The sequence below is a fragment of the Cherax quadricarinatus genome, chromosome 1, assembly GCF_038502225.1.
Source record: "Cherax quadricarinatus isolate ZL_2023a chromosome 1, ASM3850222v1, whole genome shotgun sequence".
NCBI classification, from domain to species: Eukaryota; Metazoa; Arthropoda; class Malacostraca; order Decapoda; family Parastacidae; genus Cherax; species Cherax quadricarinatus.
In genome coordinates, this window is record NC_091292.1 from 1,413,457 (window position 1) to 1,430,840 (window position 17,384).

At 40.0% G+C, this 17,384-nt stretch overlaps 1 protein-coding gene across 1 annotated transcript in view; it reads right to left on the minus strand.

The window, feature by feature from the left end:
* LOC128690308 (arginase, hepatic) overlaps positions 1-16,593 on the minus strand; it is a 66,000-nt gene extending 49,407 nt beyond the window's left edge. The window contains exon 1 of the mRNA XM_053778942.2: positions 16,280-16,593. Coding sequence (XP_053634917.1) covers positions 16,280-16,387 — 108 coding nt within the window. The 5' untranslated portion in view covers positions 16,388-16,593. The remainder of the gene's footprint in view (positions 1-16,279) is intronic.
* Positions 16,594-17,384: the final 791 nt, after the last annotated feature.

The window sequence follows — 17,384 nt, forward strand, 5'->3', positions numbered from 1 at the left end:
ACGAGGCCTCAATAAGGAAGTTCACAGCTGACCTAGAGACTATTGACTGGCCTACAGAATTCTCCAAGGCCAATGGTATTGATGACGACAGACATTTTTCTTAACAAATTACTTAGACTATACAACAAACATTGTCCTATAAAAACGAAACAGATCACAAACAAACGGCTTGGTTGCCCATGGCTAACCAGCACCATTCTGAAATCCATTGACAAGAAACACCAATATGAAAAGCAATATAGTTCAGTTTAATATGTTTATTATGCACCCCATACCCATCCTGTGGGCGGTAGTCAAAAGATTACAGAGGTACATAATTGGTCCAGGGACAGGACTCCAAAGTTTTGATAGCTGAGCGAGTTACAAAGGTAATGAACTAGATCTGGTCATAATCATGACCAGGTTGAGCTGGTCACACTCATGAATAATTGCAAAGGTAATGAATATAGACAGGGCTTAATACACAAAGATATTCTTAAACACTATTCATCTATAACATCTTGCACTATAACATCTTGCTCCTGGGGGATTTCAACTTAAGGCACCTAAAATGGAGGAATATAGCAAATAATATTGTTGCAGTAATAACACCAGGAGGCAGCTCTGATGAAAACTCACACTCACACGAGCTTTTAAATCTCTGCACAAAATTCAATTTAAACCAGCAAATAATAGAGCCTACTAGACTGGAGAATACACTAGACCTCATCTTCACTAACAATGATGATCTGATAAGAAATGTCACCATATCAAAAACAATATACTCAGATCACAACATAATTGAGGTTCAGACATGTATGCGTGGAGCCCCAGACCGACATAATGAGACTAGTCACGAGGGAGCATTCACCAAATTCAACTTCAATAACAAAAACATCAAGTGGGACCAAGTAAACCAAGTCCTAACCGATATAAGCTGGGAGGATATACTAAGCAACACAATAAATACTCGCGTACCTTCCACACCAGGTAAATCTGTTTGTGACTTGAAAAAGCCCACTGTGTGGGCGAAACGTTATCAATAAAGGATCACATTATACTGTATATGTATTTATATTTCTGTTGTGTCGGTATTTTATACCATTTATTTCCAATGTTCTTGTCTTATTGTGCCTCGGTCATATGTCACAGTAATGTTATGTAAACAGTGTATATCTGAAGGGATTATGGATTTAATGGAGGCTGTTAAATTATATTATAGAACCTGTTACAGGGGTCGCCTGCATGTTGTCCTTGTTGTGTTCTTGTGTAAATAGGGTTAAGATTTGCCCATTCTTCTTAATGATCCGTTTTGTTATAAGCTATATTTTCTAGTGTATCCGTGTCAGATAAGATAAGATTTCGTTGGGATTTTTAACCCCGGAGGGTTAGCCACCCAGGATAACCCAAGAAAGTCAGTGCGTCATCGAGGACTGTCTAACTTATTTCCATTGTGGTCCTTAATCTTGTCCCCCAGGATGCGACCCACACCAGTCGACTAACACCCAGGTACCTATTTGCTGCTAGGTGAACAGGACAACAGGTGTAAGGAAACGTGTCGAATGTTTCCACCCGCCGGGAATCGAACCCGGGCCCTCCGTGTGTGAAGCGGGAGCTTTAGCCACCAGGCCACCGGGTCACCTCTCTGTGTCTGTTAATATTGTGTGTTATGCTGCTATTGTACGTCCTGAGGGATTGAGATACTTAATTTATTTATATTAAATGTATATCAACCCTTGTTTAAGGGGTTTTATGTTAGTTTTGTATTGTATTTTAAATAAAAAAAACACGTCTCTCTCCCGCCTGCGTTCCAGGGACTACAGGTTCTCAGTAATTTAACTGTTTTATCGTACTTATGAATTCTGCAGTGACTAGCCTGAGGTACCATGAATTTTCTAATAACTAGCCTGAGGTACAATGAATTTTCTAATAACTAGCCTGTGAGGTATGAATTATCCAGTATGGGGGTAGCATGGATTTTCCAGTAACTAGTTTATGGGGGTAGCATGGATTTTCCAGTAACTAGTTTATGGGGTTAGTTTAATATGTTTATTATGCACCCCATACCCATCCTGTGGGTGGTAGTCAAAAGATTACAGAGGTACATAATTGGTCCAGGGACTGGACTCCAAAGTTTTGATAGCTGAGGAAGTTACAGAGGTAATGAACTCACAATTTACAAATGTAATGAACTCACAATTTACAAAGGTAATGAACTCACAATTTACAAAGGTAATGAACTCCAGGTAGGTCTAGTCACAATCATGACAAGTTACAAAGGTGAAAATATAAACACATATACAGTATAATGTGATCCTTTATTGACTACGTTTCGCCCACACAGTGGGCTTTTTCAAGTCACAAACAGATCTACCTGGGGTGGAAGGGACGCGAGTATTTATAGTCAGGTTCAGAATGCTGAGGTCAGGTGGAGAATGCTGCATCTGATGATGTACCGAGTGGGGTTATAGAGTCTAAAATCTTGGGTAGCTTGTAAATGAGATTGGATAAGTTTGTGAGCAGACCTTCTACAGTGTTCTTATGTGGGATAGCGATGAAGAAGTTTCTTGGCAAGTGGTTCAGCTATGTTATAGAAGCCACTATTCTGGTTGAAGTTGTCGGATATAGAAATAAGTGATGATTCCAGGATTCTTCGGTACTGAGTGTTGTCTTCTGTGGCGATGAGTCTTGAGTTTCTGTAGTTTATCAAGTGGTTGTGTGAATTACGGTGTTGTACGCAGGCATTCCTTGTGTCGTCAGACCTGCTTGCGTATTGGTGTTCTGAAATACGTGTTTGGAGGTCCCTTGATGTTTCGCCTACGTATAACTTGAACATTAAAATGGTATAAAATACCGACAGATTGTTAGGTAAGACACATATGCAACAGTTAGGCATCTTTATTTCGAAACGTTTCGCCTACACAGTAGGCTTCTTCAGTCGAGTACAGAAAAGTTGATAGAAGCAGAAGAGACTTGAAGACTGATTACGTGATGGACTGATTACATCGTCTTCAAGTCTCTTCTGCTTCTATCAACTTTTCTGTACTCGACTGAAGAAGCCTACTGTGTAGGCGAAACGTTTCGAAATAAAGATGCCTAACTGTTGCATATGTGTCTTACCTAACTACGTATAACTTGTTACAGTCATTACAAGGGATTATGTATACCCCTGCAGAGGGTGGAAGCTTGTCCTGTCTATCACTGGTAATGTCCTTGATGGTCGTGGTTGTGGAGGTAGATACTTGAAATGAGGTATTGGAAAAGATGTTGGAAACGTGTTTGGCAATGGAGTTGGTGGGGAGGACTATGTATCTCTTCTCGGCAGTGTCTTCTCTTCTCTGGGTGTGGAAATATAAACACACATGCAGTATAATGTGATCCTTTATTGACAACGTTTCACCCACACAGTGGGCTTTTTCAAGTCACACACAGATCTTTGTGTGACTTGAAAAAGCCCACTGTGTGGGTGAAACGTTGTCAATAAAGGATCACATTATACTGCATATGTGTTTATATTTCCACTGTGTCGGTATTTGATACCATTTATTTCCTTCTCTGGGTGTGTTGAAGATGTTCTGCTCTGCAAAGCTGACCACGAACTTCGTTTTCAAGTCTATCGAAAATCCACCAACCAAAACGACCTTCTCCACTTTTACTCTCACCACGACACCAAAACCAAATGTGGTGTAATTATAGGCTTCTTCCTGCGTGCACTCAGAATCTGCAGCAATGAGTTCCTTGAAGAAGAATGCACGATAATTGAACAAGTATTTTCTAAACTCCACTATCCTCGTCACTTTCCATGTGGGGGGTGTGACAAAGTATATGTAGGGGAAACAGCCAGAACTCTGGACATTAGAATAGCAGAACACAAAAATGCTTGCAGAAATGATGACCGCAAAAACGCATGTGTTCAACATAGAGACGATGTTGGACACCTCATGAAATTCAATGAAGCTAAACTAGTTATTAAAGAAGACGACTTAAGACGGAGAAAATGCATTGAAGCTGCACTAATTTCTGTCAGTAACACTATAAAGCAAAAATCCGGTAGTTACAGTATTTCAAAATTACTAAGCAAGAGGATATTACCCATCCTGGGAACTGGTGTTACTTGATGCCAGCAGGTCCCTCTCTAACCTCACCTCCTTAGTTCCATTACTACTACTACTACTATTACCACCTCTACCCACGCTTCACATCACCTGACTCCCACCACTATATATATGTGTGTTTTCTTAGTTTTCTCTGTATTAGGACTGAAGAAGCCACTCGTGGCGAAACGTTTCCTTTAATAAATCTTCATCAGAGACTGCAGACGACGGGCATTAAACATCTTCAACACACCCAGAGAAGACACTGCCGAGAAGAGATACATAGTCCTCCCCACCAACTCCATTGCCAAACACGTTTCCAACATCTTTTCCAATACCTCATTTCAAGTATCTACCTCCACAACCACGACCATCAAGGACATTACCAGTGATAGACAGGACAAGCTTCCACCCTCTGCAGGGGTATACATAATCCCTTGTAGAACTATATACAAAACGATGCTGTGAACACTAACTCCAAGGCTGAGGGACTGATAATCCCTTGTAATGACTGCAACAAGTTATACGTAGGCGAAACATCAAGGGACCTCCAAACACGTATTTCAGAACACCAATACGCAAGCAGGTCTGACGACACAAGGAATGCCTGTGTACAACACCGTAATTCACACAACCACTTGATAAACTTCAGAAACTCAAGACTCATCGCCACATAAGACAACACTCAATACCGAAGAATCCTGGAATCATCACTTATTTCTATATCCGACAACTTCAACCAGAATAGTGGCTTCTATAACATAGCTGAACCACTTGCCAAGAAACTTCTTCATCGCTATCCCACATAAGAACACTGTAGAAGGTCTGCTCACAAACTTATCCAATCTCATTTACAAGCTACCCAAGATTTTAGACTCTATAACCCCACTCGGTACATCATCAGATGCAGCATTCTCCACCTGACCTCAGCATTCTGAACCTGACTATAAATACTCGCGTCCCTTCCACCCCAGGTAGATCTGTTTGTGACTTGAAAAAGCCCACTGTGTGGGCGAAACGTAGTCAATAAAGGATCACATTATACTGCATATGTGTTTATATTTCCATTGTGTCGGCATTTTATACCATTTATTTCCAAGTTACAAAGGTATTTACAGATTACAGAGGTACGTAATGGGTCCAGGGACTGGGCCCCCAAAGGTTTGATAGCTGAACTAGGTACAAAGGTAATGAACTCACAAGTTACAAAGGTAATGAATTCTGTAAGAATGGTTACTTACGTTTATACATGGGTACAATCATGAACAAATTATAGAGTAATGAGCAATTCACACTTCCACACCCGGTCACAACTGTAATGAGTTATTGGTGCAAATATTGATTGGTAGGTAAGACACAAGCAACAGTTAGGCAACTTTATCCCGAAACGTTTCGCCTACACAGTAGGCTTCTTCAGTCGAATACAGAAAGTAGGCAGGAACAGTAGAGATGTGAAGACGATGTAATCAGTCCATCACCCTTGAAGTCGTAGAATTTGAGGTTGTCAGTCCCTCAGCCTGGAGAAGTTCAGTTCCATAGTCAGGAACTATCTGAAGATCAAGCGACAGTGCGGAGATTAAATATTGTCGGAAGGAGAGGTGCAGAGTAGTAGTAGTAGTAGTTAGAATGTAGCCACTGAGAGGCCATGTCCCTCTCAGATCCAACAATTCTCACTTGAAAAGGTTGTCCAAGGTGTTTTCTGTACCAAGATGCCATGTGTTGCCTACTTTCTGTATTCGACTGAAGAAGCCTACCGTGTAGGCGAAACGTTTCGGAATAAAGTTCCCTAACTGTTGCTTATGTGTCTTACCTACCAACCTGTCGGTATTGTATACCATTTTGATGTTCAAATATTGATTGTTGAGACACACACACACACACACACACACACACACACACACACACACACACACACACACACACACACACACACACACACACACACACACACCTCATGCACCAACATGTTAAGGACACTACCAGAGTGAGAGGGGAGGATGAACCAGCAAGATTGGACCTTGTGTTCACCCTGGGCTGCTCAGATATTGAGGACATCAAGTATGAGAGTCCCCTAGGAGCTAGCGACCACGTGGTTCTGTGCTTTGAATACATAGTAGAGCTGCAAGTGGAGAGAATAACAGGAGTTGAATGGGAAAAGCCTGACTATAAAAGAGGGGACTACATAGGGTTGAAGAACTTCCTGCGGGAGGTCCAGTGGGACAGAGAACTGGCAGGAAATCCAGTAAATGAAATGATGGAATATGTAACAACAAAATGCAAGGAGGCAGTGGAAAGGTTTATTCCCAAGGGCAACAGTAACAACGGGAAGACCAGAACGAGTCCCTGGTTTACCCGACGTTGTAAGGAGGCAAAAACAAAATGCAATAGAGAATGGAAAAAGTACAGAAGGCAGAGAACACACGAAAATAGGGAGATCAGTCGCAGAGCCAGGAATGAGTACGCACAGGTAAGGAGGGAGGCCCAGCGACAGTATGTAAATGACATAGCATCGAGAATCAAGACTGACCCGAAACTGTTGTATAGCCACATCCGGAGGAAGACAACAGTCAAAGACCAGGTGATCAGATTAAGGACAGAAGGTGGAGAACTCACAAGAAATGATCTGGAGGTATGTGAATAGCTGAACAGGAGATTTAAGGAAGTTTTTACAGTAGAGACAGTAAGGGCTGTGGGACGACAGCACAGAAGGGAACATCAAGAGGGAATATACCAACAAGTGTTGGATGACATACGAACAACTGAGGAGGAGGTGAAGAAGCTCTTAAGTGACCTTGACACCTCAAAGGCGATGGGACCGGACAACATCTCCCCATGGGTCCTTAGAGAAGGAGCAGAGATGCTGTGCATGCCTCTAACCACAATCTTCAACACATCCCTTGAAACTGGGCAACTACCTGAGAAATGGAAGACAGCTAATGTAGTCCCCATATTTAAGAAAGGAAACAGAAACGAGGCACTAAACTACAGACCTGTGTCTCTGACATGTATTGTGTGCAAAGTCATGGAGAAGATTATCAGGAGGAGAGTGGTCGAACACCTGGAAAGGAACAAGATTATAAATGAAAACCAGCATGGGTTCATGGAAGGCAAATCTTGTATCACAAACCTCCTGGAGTTTTATGACAAGGTAACAGAAGTAAGACACGAGAGAGAGGGGTGGGTAGATTGCGTTTTCCTAGACTGCAGGAAGGCCTTTGACACAGTTCCCCACAAGAGATTAGTGCAGAAGCTGGAGGATCAGGCGCACGTAAAAGGGAGGGCACTGCAATGGATAAGGGAATACCTGACAAGGAGGCAGCAACGAGTCATGGTACGTGAAGAGGTATCACAGTGGGCGCCTGTTACGAGCGGGGTCCCACAGGGGTCAGTTCTAGGACCAGTGCTATTTTTGATATATGTGAACGACATGATGGAAGGAATAGACTCTGAAGTGTCCCTGTTCGCAGATGACGTGAAGTTGATGAGAAGAATTAAATTGGACGAGGATGAGGCAGGACTGCAAAGAGACCTGGACAGGCTGGACATGTGGTCCAGCAACTGGCTTCTCGAATTCAATCCAGCCAAATGCAAAGTCATGAAGATTGGGGAGGGGCAAAGAAGACCGCAAACAGAGTATAGGCTAGGTGGACAAAGACTACAGACCTCACTCAGGGAGAAAGACCTTGGGGTGACCATAACACCGAGCACATCACCGGAGGCACACATCAACCAAATAACCGCTGCAGCATACGGGCGCCTGGCAAACCTGAGAATAGCGTTCCGATACCTTAATAAGGAATCGTTCAAGACACTGTACACTGTGTATGTTAGGCCCATACTGGAGTATGCAGCACCAGTCTGGAACCCACACCTGGTCAAGCACGTCAAGAAGTTAGAGAAAGTACAAAGGTTTGCAACAAGGCTAGTCCCAGAGCTCAAGGGAATGTCGTACGAGGAAAGGTTAAGGGAAATCGGACTGACGACATTGGAGGACAGAAGGGTCAGGGGAGACATGATAACGACATACAAGATACTGCGGGGAATAGACAAGGTGGACAGAGATAGGATGTTCCAGAGAAGGGACACAGGGACAAGGGGTCACAACTGGAAGCTGAAGACTCAGACGAGTCACAGGGACGTTAGGAAGTATTTCTTCAGTCATAGAGTTGTCAGCAAGTGGAATAGCCTAGCAAGTGAAGTAGTGGAGGCAGGAACCATACATAGTTTTAAGAAGAGGTATGACAAAGCTCAGGAAGCAGAGAGAGAGAGGATCCAGTAGCGATCAGTGAAGAGGCGGGGCCAGGAGCTGAGTTTCGACCCCTGCAACCACAATTAGGTGAGTACAATTAGGTGAGTACACACACACACACACACACACACACAATACATGGATTTTCCCGTAACTAGTGTAATATTTCCATTTGATAACGTCAATAAGAAGCTTAAGAAACCGGAAACCTCTCCCTCGTCCGCTCCTTATGTTTGGTTCTTGTTAGTTTGTTCGTCTATCGACGGCCTGTGAGTAGTAAATGTTACACGTCGCCATTACACTTCCATCAACAATATTTGTATCCCCAAAAATGGTACTGAAGAATGTACATAAACCGAACCGGTTTGTTCACCCTCATTGAGCCTCTAGTTACGTTTATTACAATGAATTGCAAAAGAAGTTATTTTATTTCAGCTAGATATTTACACATTAATCTTTGAAGGTGGTATACTGAAGCACCCATGCATACATGTAACCTATATTGTCTTATCGTCTGTATGTCCCGTAGCTGGGTTGGTAGCGCACTTACCTCACACACTCAGGTCCCGGGGATGATCCCCGGTACGAGTGGGAACATTAGAACGTGTTTCCTTAAGACACCTGCTGTCCTTGGGTGTTAGTCTACTGGTGTGGGTCGCATCCTGGGGACAAAATTTATTTAGTTTGCCCGAAATACTCTGCATAACAAGGGGCTTTCTATGTAGTATGTCATTGATGTCAACTATGTTCTGTATACCTTGTATATGTACTTGTAGAAATAAAGATTATTATCATAATTATTATTTTTCCCTTCATCAATATTCGAACTACAACATTCTGCGCTGTTTATCTTAGATAAGATTTATCTTATAATTGATTTATCATCTGCATTGTAAGTTATTTTTCAACATAATTGTCTTCGTTTTAAGCTTTTCTTATCCTTGGATTATCATCTCTTAAATAAATGTAATATATATATACGTCTGAGTGTATATATGTCATACCCAAGTTAGGAATGTCTCAGGACACCTGGACATCTCAAGGTTAGTTTTTACAACATGGTAATTCCAGGTCTGTTCAAGAAATAATCTGCAGTAATTTTACTGACACGACTGATTTATCACCGTAGTTGTGTTACAACAGTAAGTTATATCAGTAACTGCAACATTTATCACCGTAGTTGTGTTACAACAGTAAGTTATATCAGTAACTGCAACATTTATCACCGTAGTTGTGTGTTACAACAGTAAGTTATATCAGTAACTGCAACATTTATCACCGTAGTTGTGTGTTACAACAGTAAGTTATATCAGTAACTGCTACAGTTATAACCGTAGTTGTGTTACAACAAGTTATAATATCAGTAACTGCTACAGTTATCACCGTAGTTGTGTGTTACAACAGTAAGTTATATCAGTAACTGCTACAGTTATAACCGTAGTTGTGTTACAACAAGTTATAATATCAGTAACTGCTACAGTTATCACCGTAGTTGTGTGTTAAGTAACTGAAGTAGCAAGTTATCCACCGTAGTGTATATTAACACGGGGTAAGTTAGTTATCAAGTAACCTGCTACACTTCAATCACCGGGGTTAGTTGAAGTTACAAGCCAGGAGTTAATAATATCAATAACTGTTGCAAGTTAATCACCAGTAGTTGTATTACAACAACAGGGGAATTATTAATTATCAATGAACTAGGCAGTTATCACCGTAGTTATTGTTAACAACAACCAGTTATAATATCAAGTAACCTTATTGGAATTAGTTATCACCGGAGTTGTATTACAACAACGGGGTTATAATTATCAAGTAACCTGTAACAGTTATCAACACCGAGTTGTGTTACAACACCAAGTTAATAATACTCGTAACCTGGGGTTATTGGAAGTTATCAACCGCCAGGTTAATGTTACAACAACAGGGGAATTATTAATTATCAATGAACCTGGAGTAGTACTCACCGTAGTTGTGTTAACAACAACAAGTTAATAATATCAACAACCTGTTGAAGTTATCACCGACCAGTGTGTTACAACAACAAGTTAATAATAATCCAGTAACTGTACAGTTACACCGGGTGTTGGAAGTTACAACCAACAAGTTATAATACATCTAACATTATCACCGTAGTTGTGTTACAAGCACAAGTTAATAATATCAGTAACTTGTTGCAGTTATCCAGGAGTTAATGTTACAACAACCAAGGGTTATAATATCCAGTAATATTACATTAATCACCGTAGTTGTGTTACAAGAACCAACAGTTATAATATCAGGGGTTAACTTGGCTTAGTTAATAACCGGTAGTTGTGTTACAACAACAAGGTTATAATTATCAGTAACTGTTACAGTTATCACCGTGGGGTTGTTGTGTTACAATAACCAACAAGTTAATAATATCTGCAACCTGTTGACAGTTATCACCAGGTTGTAATTACAACAACAAGTTACCAATATCAGTAACTGCCAAGCATTTATCACCAGTTAGTTGTGTTAGCAATGAACCAGGAGTAATAATATCAACGTTACCAGTTATAAGGCCGTTAGTTAATGTTACCAAGGCAAGTTAATAATATCAATAACTGGGGTTACAGTTATAACCGTTAGTTGTGTTACCAACAGTTAATAATATCAAGTAACTTGCTAGTTAGTTAATAACCGGTAGTTGTGTTACTAACAACCAAGTTATTAATAATCAATGTAACCTGTATATCACGCAGGTTGTGTTACTGAACCAAGGTTATAATATCAGTAACACCAGGGTTAATAACCGTAAGTTGTGACCACAAGTTAATAATACTCAGTAACTGCAGGTTATAACCGTTAGTTTGTGTTACAACCAGGCAAGTTATAATATCATAACTAACTACCGGGAGTTATAACCGGTAGTTGTGTTACAGGAAGTTATAATATCATAACTGTTACCAGTTATTAACCAAGTAGTTGTGTTACAACAAGTTATAATATCAACAACCTGTAGTTGTTAATAACCAGGTAGTTGTGTTACAACAACCAAGTTATAATTATCAAGCCAAGGCTAATATAGTTATCCAGGGCCAATTATTGGTGTTAGCAACAACAAGTTATAATATCAGTAACTAATTACCAGTTATCCGTGGAGTTGTGTTAAAACAACAAGTTATAATATCAGTAACCTTATTAGTTATCACCAATGTAGTTGTGTTACAACAACAAGTTATAATATATGCTAATGACATTATCACCTAGTTACTACAACAACCAAGTTATGGAAGTTAGCAGAACAGCTAATAGTTATCACCGTGTTGTGTTACAACAACCAGATTATAATATCATCAATGTTGGAAGTTACCAATCACCGTAGTTAATGTTACAACAACCAAGGTTATAATTAATAGCAATGTTACCAGTTAATCCATATGTGTTCAACAACAAGGGGTTATAAGATAGCAATACCAGGGCTAACAGTTATCACCGTATTGTGTTACAACAACCAGGATATAATATCAGGGTAACTGGAACGAGTTAATCACCAGTAGTGTGTTACAACAACATTATAATTATTCAAGTTAACTGCCTAACATTATCACCGGGGTAGTTGGAAGTTACAAGAACCAACAGTTATAATATCAATAACCGGGGTTGTTGGAAGTTATCAACCGCCAGTTGTATTACAACAACAAGGGGAATTATTAATTATCAGTAACCGGTGTTACAGTTATCAACCGCCAGGTTGTGTTACCAACCAACAAGTTATAATATCAACAACCTGTTACAAGTTAGCAATCACCGTAGTTGTGTTACAACAACGGGGAATTATTAATTAGCAATGAACCTGTAACATTATCAACCACCAGGGTTGTGTTACAACAACAAGTTATAATATCAGTAACTGTTACAGTTATCACCGTAGTTGTGTTACAACAACAAGTTATAATATCAGTAACTGTTACAGTTATCACCGTAGTTGTGTTACAACAACAAGTTATAATATCAGTAACTGTTACAGTTAGGAATTATTGGAAGTTAGCAATGACCAGGAGTAATATACTCAACACCAGGGAATTATTGGAAGTTAGCAATGACCAGGAGTAATATACTCAACACCGGGGAATTATTGGAAGTTAGCAATGACCAGGAGTAATATACTCAACACCAGGGAATTATTGGAAGTTAGCAATGACCAGGAGTAATATACTCAACACCGGGGAATTATTGGAAGTTAGCAATGACCAGGAGTAATATACTCAACACCAGGGAATTATTGGAAGTTAGCAATGACCAGGAGTAATATACTCAACACCGGGGAATTATTGGAAGTTAGCAATGACCAGGAGTAATATACTCAACACCGGGGAATTATTGGAAGTTAGCAATGACCAGGAGTAATATACTACCGGGGAATTATTGGAAGTTAGCAATGACCAGGAGTAATATACTCAACACCAGGAGTAATATACTCAACACCAGGGAATTATTGGAAGTTAGCAATGACCAGGAGTAATATACTCAACACCGGGGAATTATTGGAAGTTAGCAATGACCAGGAGTAACATACTCAACACCGGGGAATTATTGGAAGTTAGCAATGACCAGGAGTAACATACTCAACACCGGGGAATTATTGGAAGTTAGCAATGACCAGGAGTAATATACTCAACACCGGGGAATTATTGGAAGTTAGCAATGACCAGGAGTAACATACTCAACACCGGGGAATTATTGGAAGTTAGCAATGACCAGGAGTAACATACTCAACACCGGGGAATTATTGGAAGTTACCAATGACCAGGAGTAATATACTCAACACCGGGGAATTATTGGAAGTTAGCAATGACCAGGAGTAACATACTCAACACCGGGGAATTATTGGAAGTTACCAATGACCAGGAGTAATATACTCAACACCGGGGAATTATTGGAAGTTACCAATGACCAGGAGTAATATACTCAACACCGGGGAATTATTGGAAGTTAGCAATGACCAGGAGTAACATACTCAACACCGGGGAATTATTGGAAGTTACCAATGACCAGGAGTAATATACTCAACACCGGGGAATTATTGGAAGTTAGCAATGACCAGGAGTAACATACTCAACACCGGGGAATTATTGGAAGTTAGCAATGACCAGGAGTAACATACTCAACACCGGGGAATTATTGGAAGTTAGCAATGACCAGGAGTAATATACTCAACACCGGGGAATTATTGGAAGTTACCAATGACCAGGAGTAATATACTCAACACCGGGGAATTATTGGAAGTTAGCAATGACCAGGAGTAACATACTCAACACCGGGGAATTATTGGAAGTTACCAATGACCAGGAGTAATATACTCAACACCGGGGAATTATTGGAAGTTAGCAATGACCAGGAGTAACATACTCAACACCGGGGAATTATTGGAAGTTAGCAATGACCAGGAGTAACATACTCAACACCGGGGAATTATTGGAAGTTAGCAATGACCAGGAGTAATATACTCAACACCGGGGAATTATTGGAAGTTACCAATGACCAGGAGTAATATACTCAACACCGGGGAATTATTGGAAGTTAGCAATGACCAGGTGTAATATACTCAACACCGGGGAATTATTGGAAGTTAGCAATGACCAGGAGTAATATACTCAACACCGGGGAATTATTGGAAGTTAGCAATGACCAGGTGTAATATACTCAACACCGGGGAATTATTGGAAGTTAGCAATGACCAGGAGTAACATACTCAACACCGGGGAATTATTGGAAGTTAGCAATGACCAGGAGTAATATACTCAACACCGGGGAATTATTGGAAGTTAGCAATGACCAGGAGTAATATACTCAACACCGGGGAATTATTGGAAGTTACCAATGACCAGGAGTAATATACTCAACACCAGGGAATTATTGGAAGTTAGCAATGACCAGGAGTAATATACTCAACACCGGGGAATTATTGGAAGTTAGCAATGACCAGGAGTAACATACTCAACACCGGGGAATTATTGGAAGTTAGCAATGACCAGGAGTAATATACTCAACACCGGGGAATTATTGGAAGTTAGCAATGACCAGGAGTAATATACTCAACACCGGGGAATTATTGGAAGTTAGCAATGACCAGGAGTAATATACTCAACACCGGGGAATTATTGGAAGTTAGCAATGACCAGGAGTAATATACTCAACACCGGGGAATTATTGGAAGTTAGCAATGACCAGGAGTAACATACTCAACACCGGGGAATTATTGGAAGTTAGCAATGACCAGGAGTAATATACTCAACACCGGGGAATTATTGGAAGTTAGCAATGACCAGGAGTAATATACTCAACACCGGGGAATTATTGGAAGTTAGCAATGACCAGGAGTAATATACTCAACACCGGGGAATTATTGGAAGTTAGCAATGACCAGGAGTAATATACTCAACACCGGGGAATTATTGGAAGTTAGCAATGACCAGGAGTAATATACTCAACACCGGGGAATTATTGGAAGTTAGCAATGACCAGGAGTAACATACTCAACACCGGGGAATTAGACTGATGCGACATACAGTATATAACAGGATTTTAACATTAAAACGTGATGTTTGAGACACTTGAGAATAAAAATACGTAAGTGTTGCATGTCTCAATCATTAACTTGTCGATTATCTGAACCATATACCTACAACATTATCTGAACTATATACCTACAACATTATCTGAACCATATACCTACAACATTATCTGAACTATATACCTACAACATTATCTGAACCATATACCTACAACATTATCTGAACTATATACCTACAACATTATCTGAACCATATACCTACAACATTATCTGAACCATATACCTACAACATTATCTGAACCATATACCTACAACATTATCTGAACCATATACCTACAACATTATCTGAACCATATACCTACAACATTATCTGAACTATATACCTACAACATTATCTGAACCATATACCTACAACATTATCTGAACTATATACCTACAACATTATCTGAGCCATATACCTACAACATTATCTGAACTATATACCTACAACATTATCTGAACTATATACCTACAACATTATCTGAACCATATACCTACAACATTATCTGAACTATATACCTACAACATTATCTGAGCCATATACCTACAACATTATCTGAACTATATACCTACAACATTATCTGAACCATATACCTACAACATTATCTGAACTATATACCTACAACATTATCTGAACCATATACCTACAACATTATCTGAACCATATACCTACAACATTATCTGAACTATATACCTACAACATTATCTGAACCATATACCTACAACATTATCTGAACTATATACCTACAACATTATCTGAACTATATACCTACAACATTATCTGAACCATATACCTACAACATTATCTGAACCATATACCTACAACATTATCTGAACCATATACCTACAACATTATCTGAACTATATACCTACAACATTATCTGAACCATATACCTACAACATTATCTGAACCATATACCTACAACATTATCTGAACCATATACCTACAACATTATCTGAACTATATACCTACAACATTATCTGAACCATATACCTACAACATTATCTGAACCATATACCTACAACATTATCTGAACCATATACCTACAACATTATCTGAACTATATACCTACAACATTATCTGAACCATATACCTACAACATTATCTGAACCATATACCTACAACATTATCTGAACTATATACCTACAACATTATCTGAACCATATACCTACAACATTATCTGAACCATATACCTACAACATTATCTGAACCATATACCTACAACATTATCTGAACCATATACCTACAACATTAAAATTTGCTTCATACATATTTTAAGTTAAATAAATTAGGTACCTGTCTTTCAAAATACTGTATTCCTGTTACTAATTACGTAAGGATAGTAGCTGAGTGATTATCTGGACAGTGATTACACTTACTTGGCCCTTGTTGAAGGGTGCTTCAACGACACCTATGTGTAGTTTCTTGAGTGTAAAGAGGGCTGGGGTCCAGGTGAACAGTGAACGGGCACACACAGCGGGAAACATGTTACTTGCTGACTGCTCCTTCACTAACTGGTGCCAGCCAGCTCTCCTTCCTACCCCCCTACCTCTCAAACATTACCTCACAGCCACTGAGTATACACCAATACTGCCTTCAACACTGAGTGAATTTCAATGACTACGCCATAGCTAGTGGTTCACATGCTGTGGGTTTGTGTGTGGAAGTGTTACAGCACTCGTGAAATGTATTACCAGGCACGACCTGGTTTTGTTTCCTACTGCCTACCTTATGCCTTCTGCTGTAGTCTCGTCACTACGTAAGTAGAAACTATATAGATAATATGACTTCCTCACATATTGCGATGTATATCACCATCCACCTTTTTCTAGGATGACCCCTACCCCTCCATCCTTCCATGCCGGATGTATAATTGCCATTCTCTCTGCTTTATCATCTATTAATGTCCAAACCACCTTAACTGCTTACCCATTAGCCATCTGAATGATACCTGTGGTAACAGACACTCCTCTCCACTGTCTCTAGCCTCCTCACTGCAACGTTTAAAAAAAAACATGCCTCACACCCATATAAAAATACTGATATCTATGCCTTTCCCTATTTTACTTTCATAGATAAACATTACACAGACGTCTCAACACTCGACCTACCTTTATATCCTCATTTGTTCTGTGGTTTATCTCGTCTTTGGTTTAGAAAAACACGTTAGCAAACATTAGGACATATTTCTTATAAAATGTTTAGGTCCTGGGACCTTGATCACCTCTAACATAGAGGTGACTGAGGTGTGAGTGACGCTGGTGACCTGAAGAATGCCACGTGGGGATGGGGATGAGGACGGGTAGACGATGAGATCATGTGACTCCTGTGTTGCTGGGTAGGTGGTGCTTTGCCTGGTTGAGTATCATGTATGCTAATGTATTAGAAGTTTTGTAGTTTCCAGTGTTACGTTCTGTTGTGTCGGTGACGGCGATTAGCGAGGCTTCCAGACATCGCCGGCGTCTAAGGCCTTGTTAGGTGAGA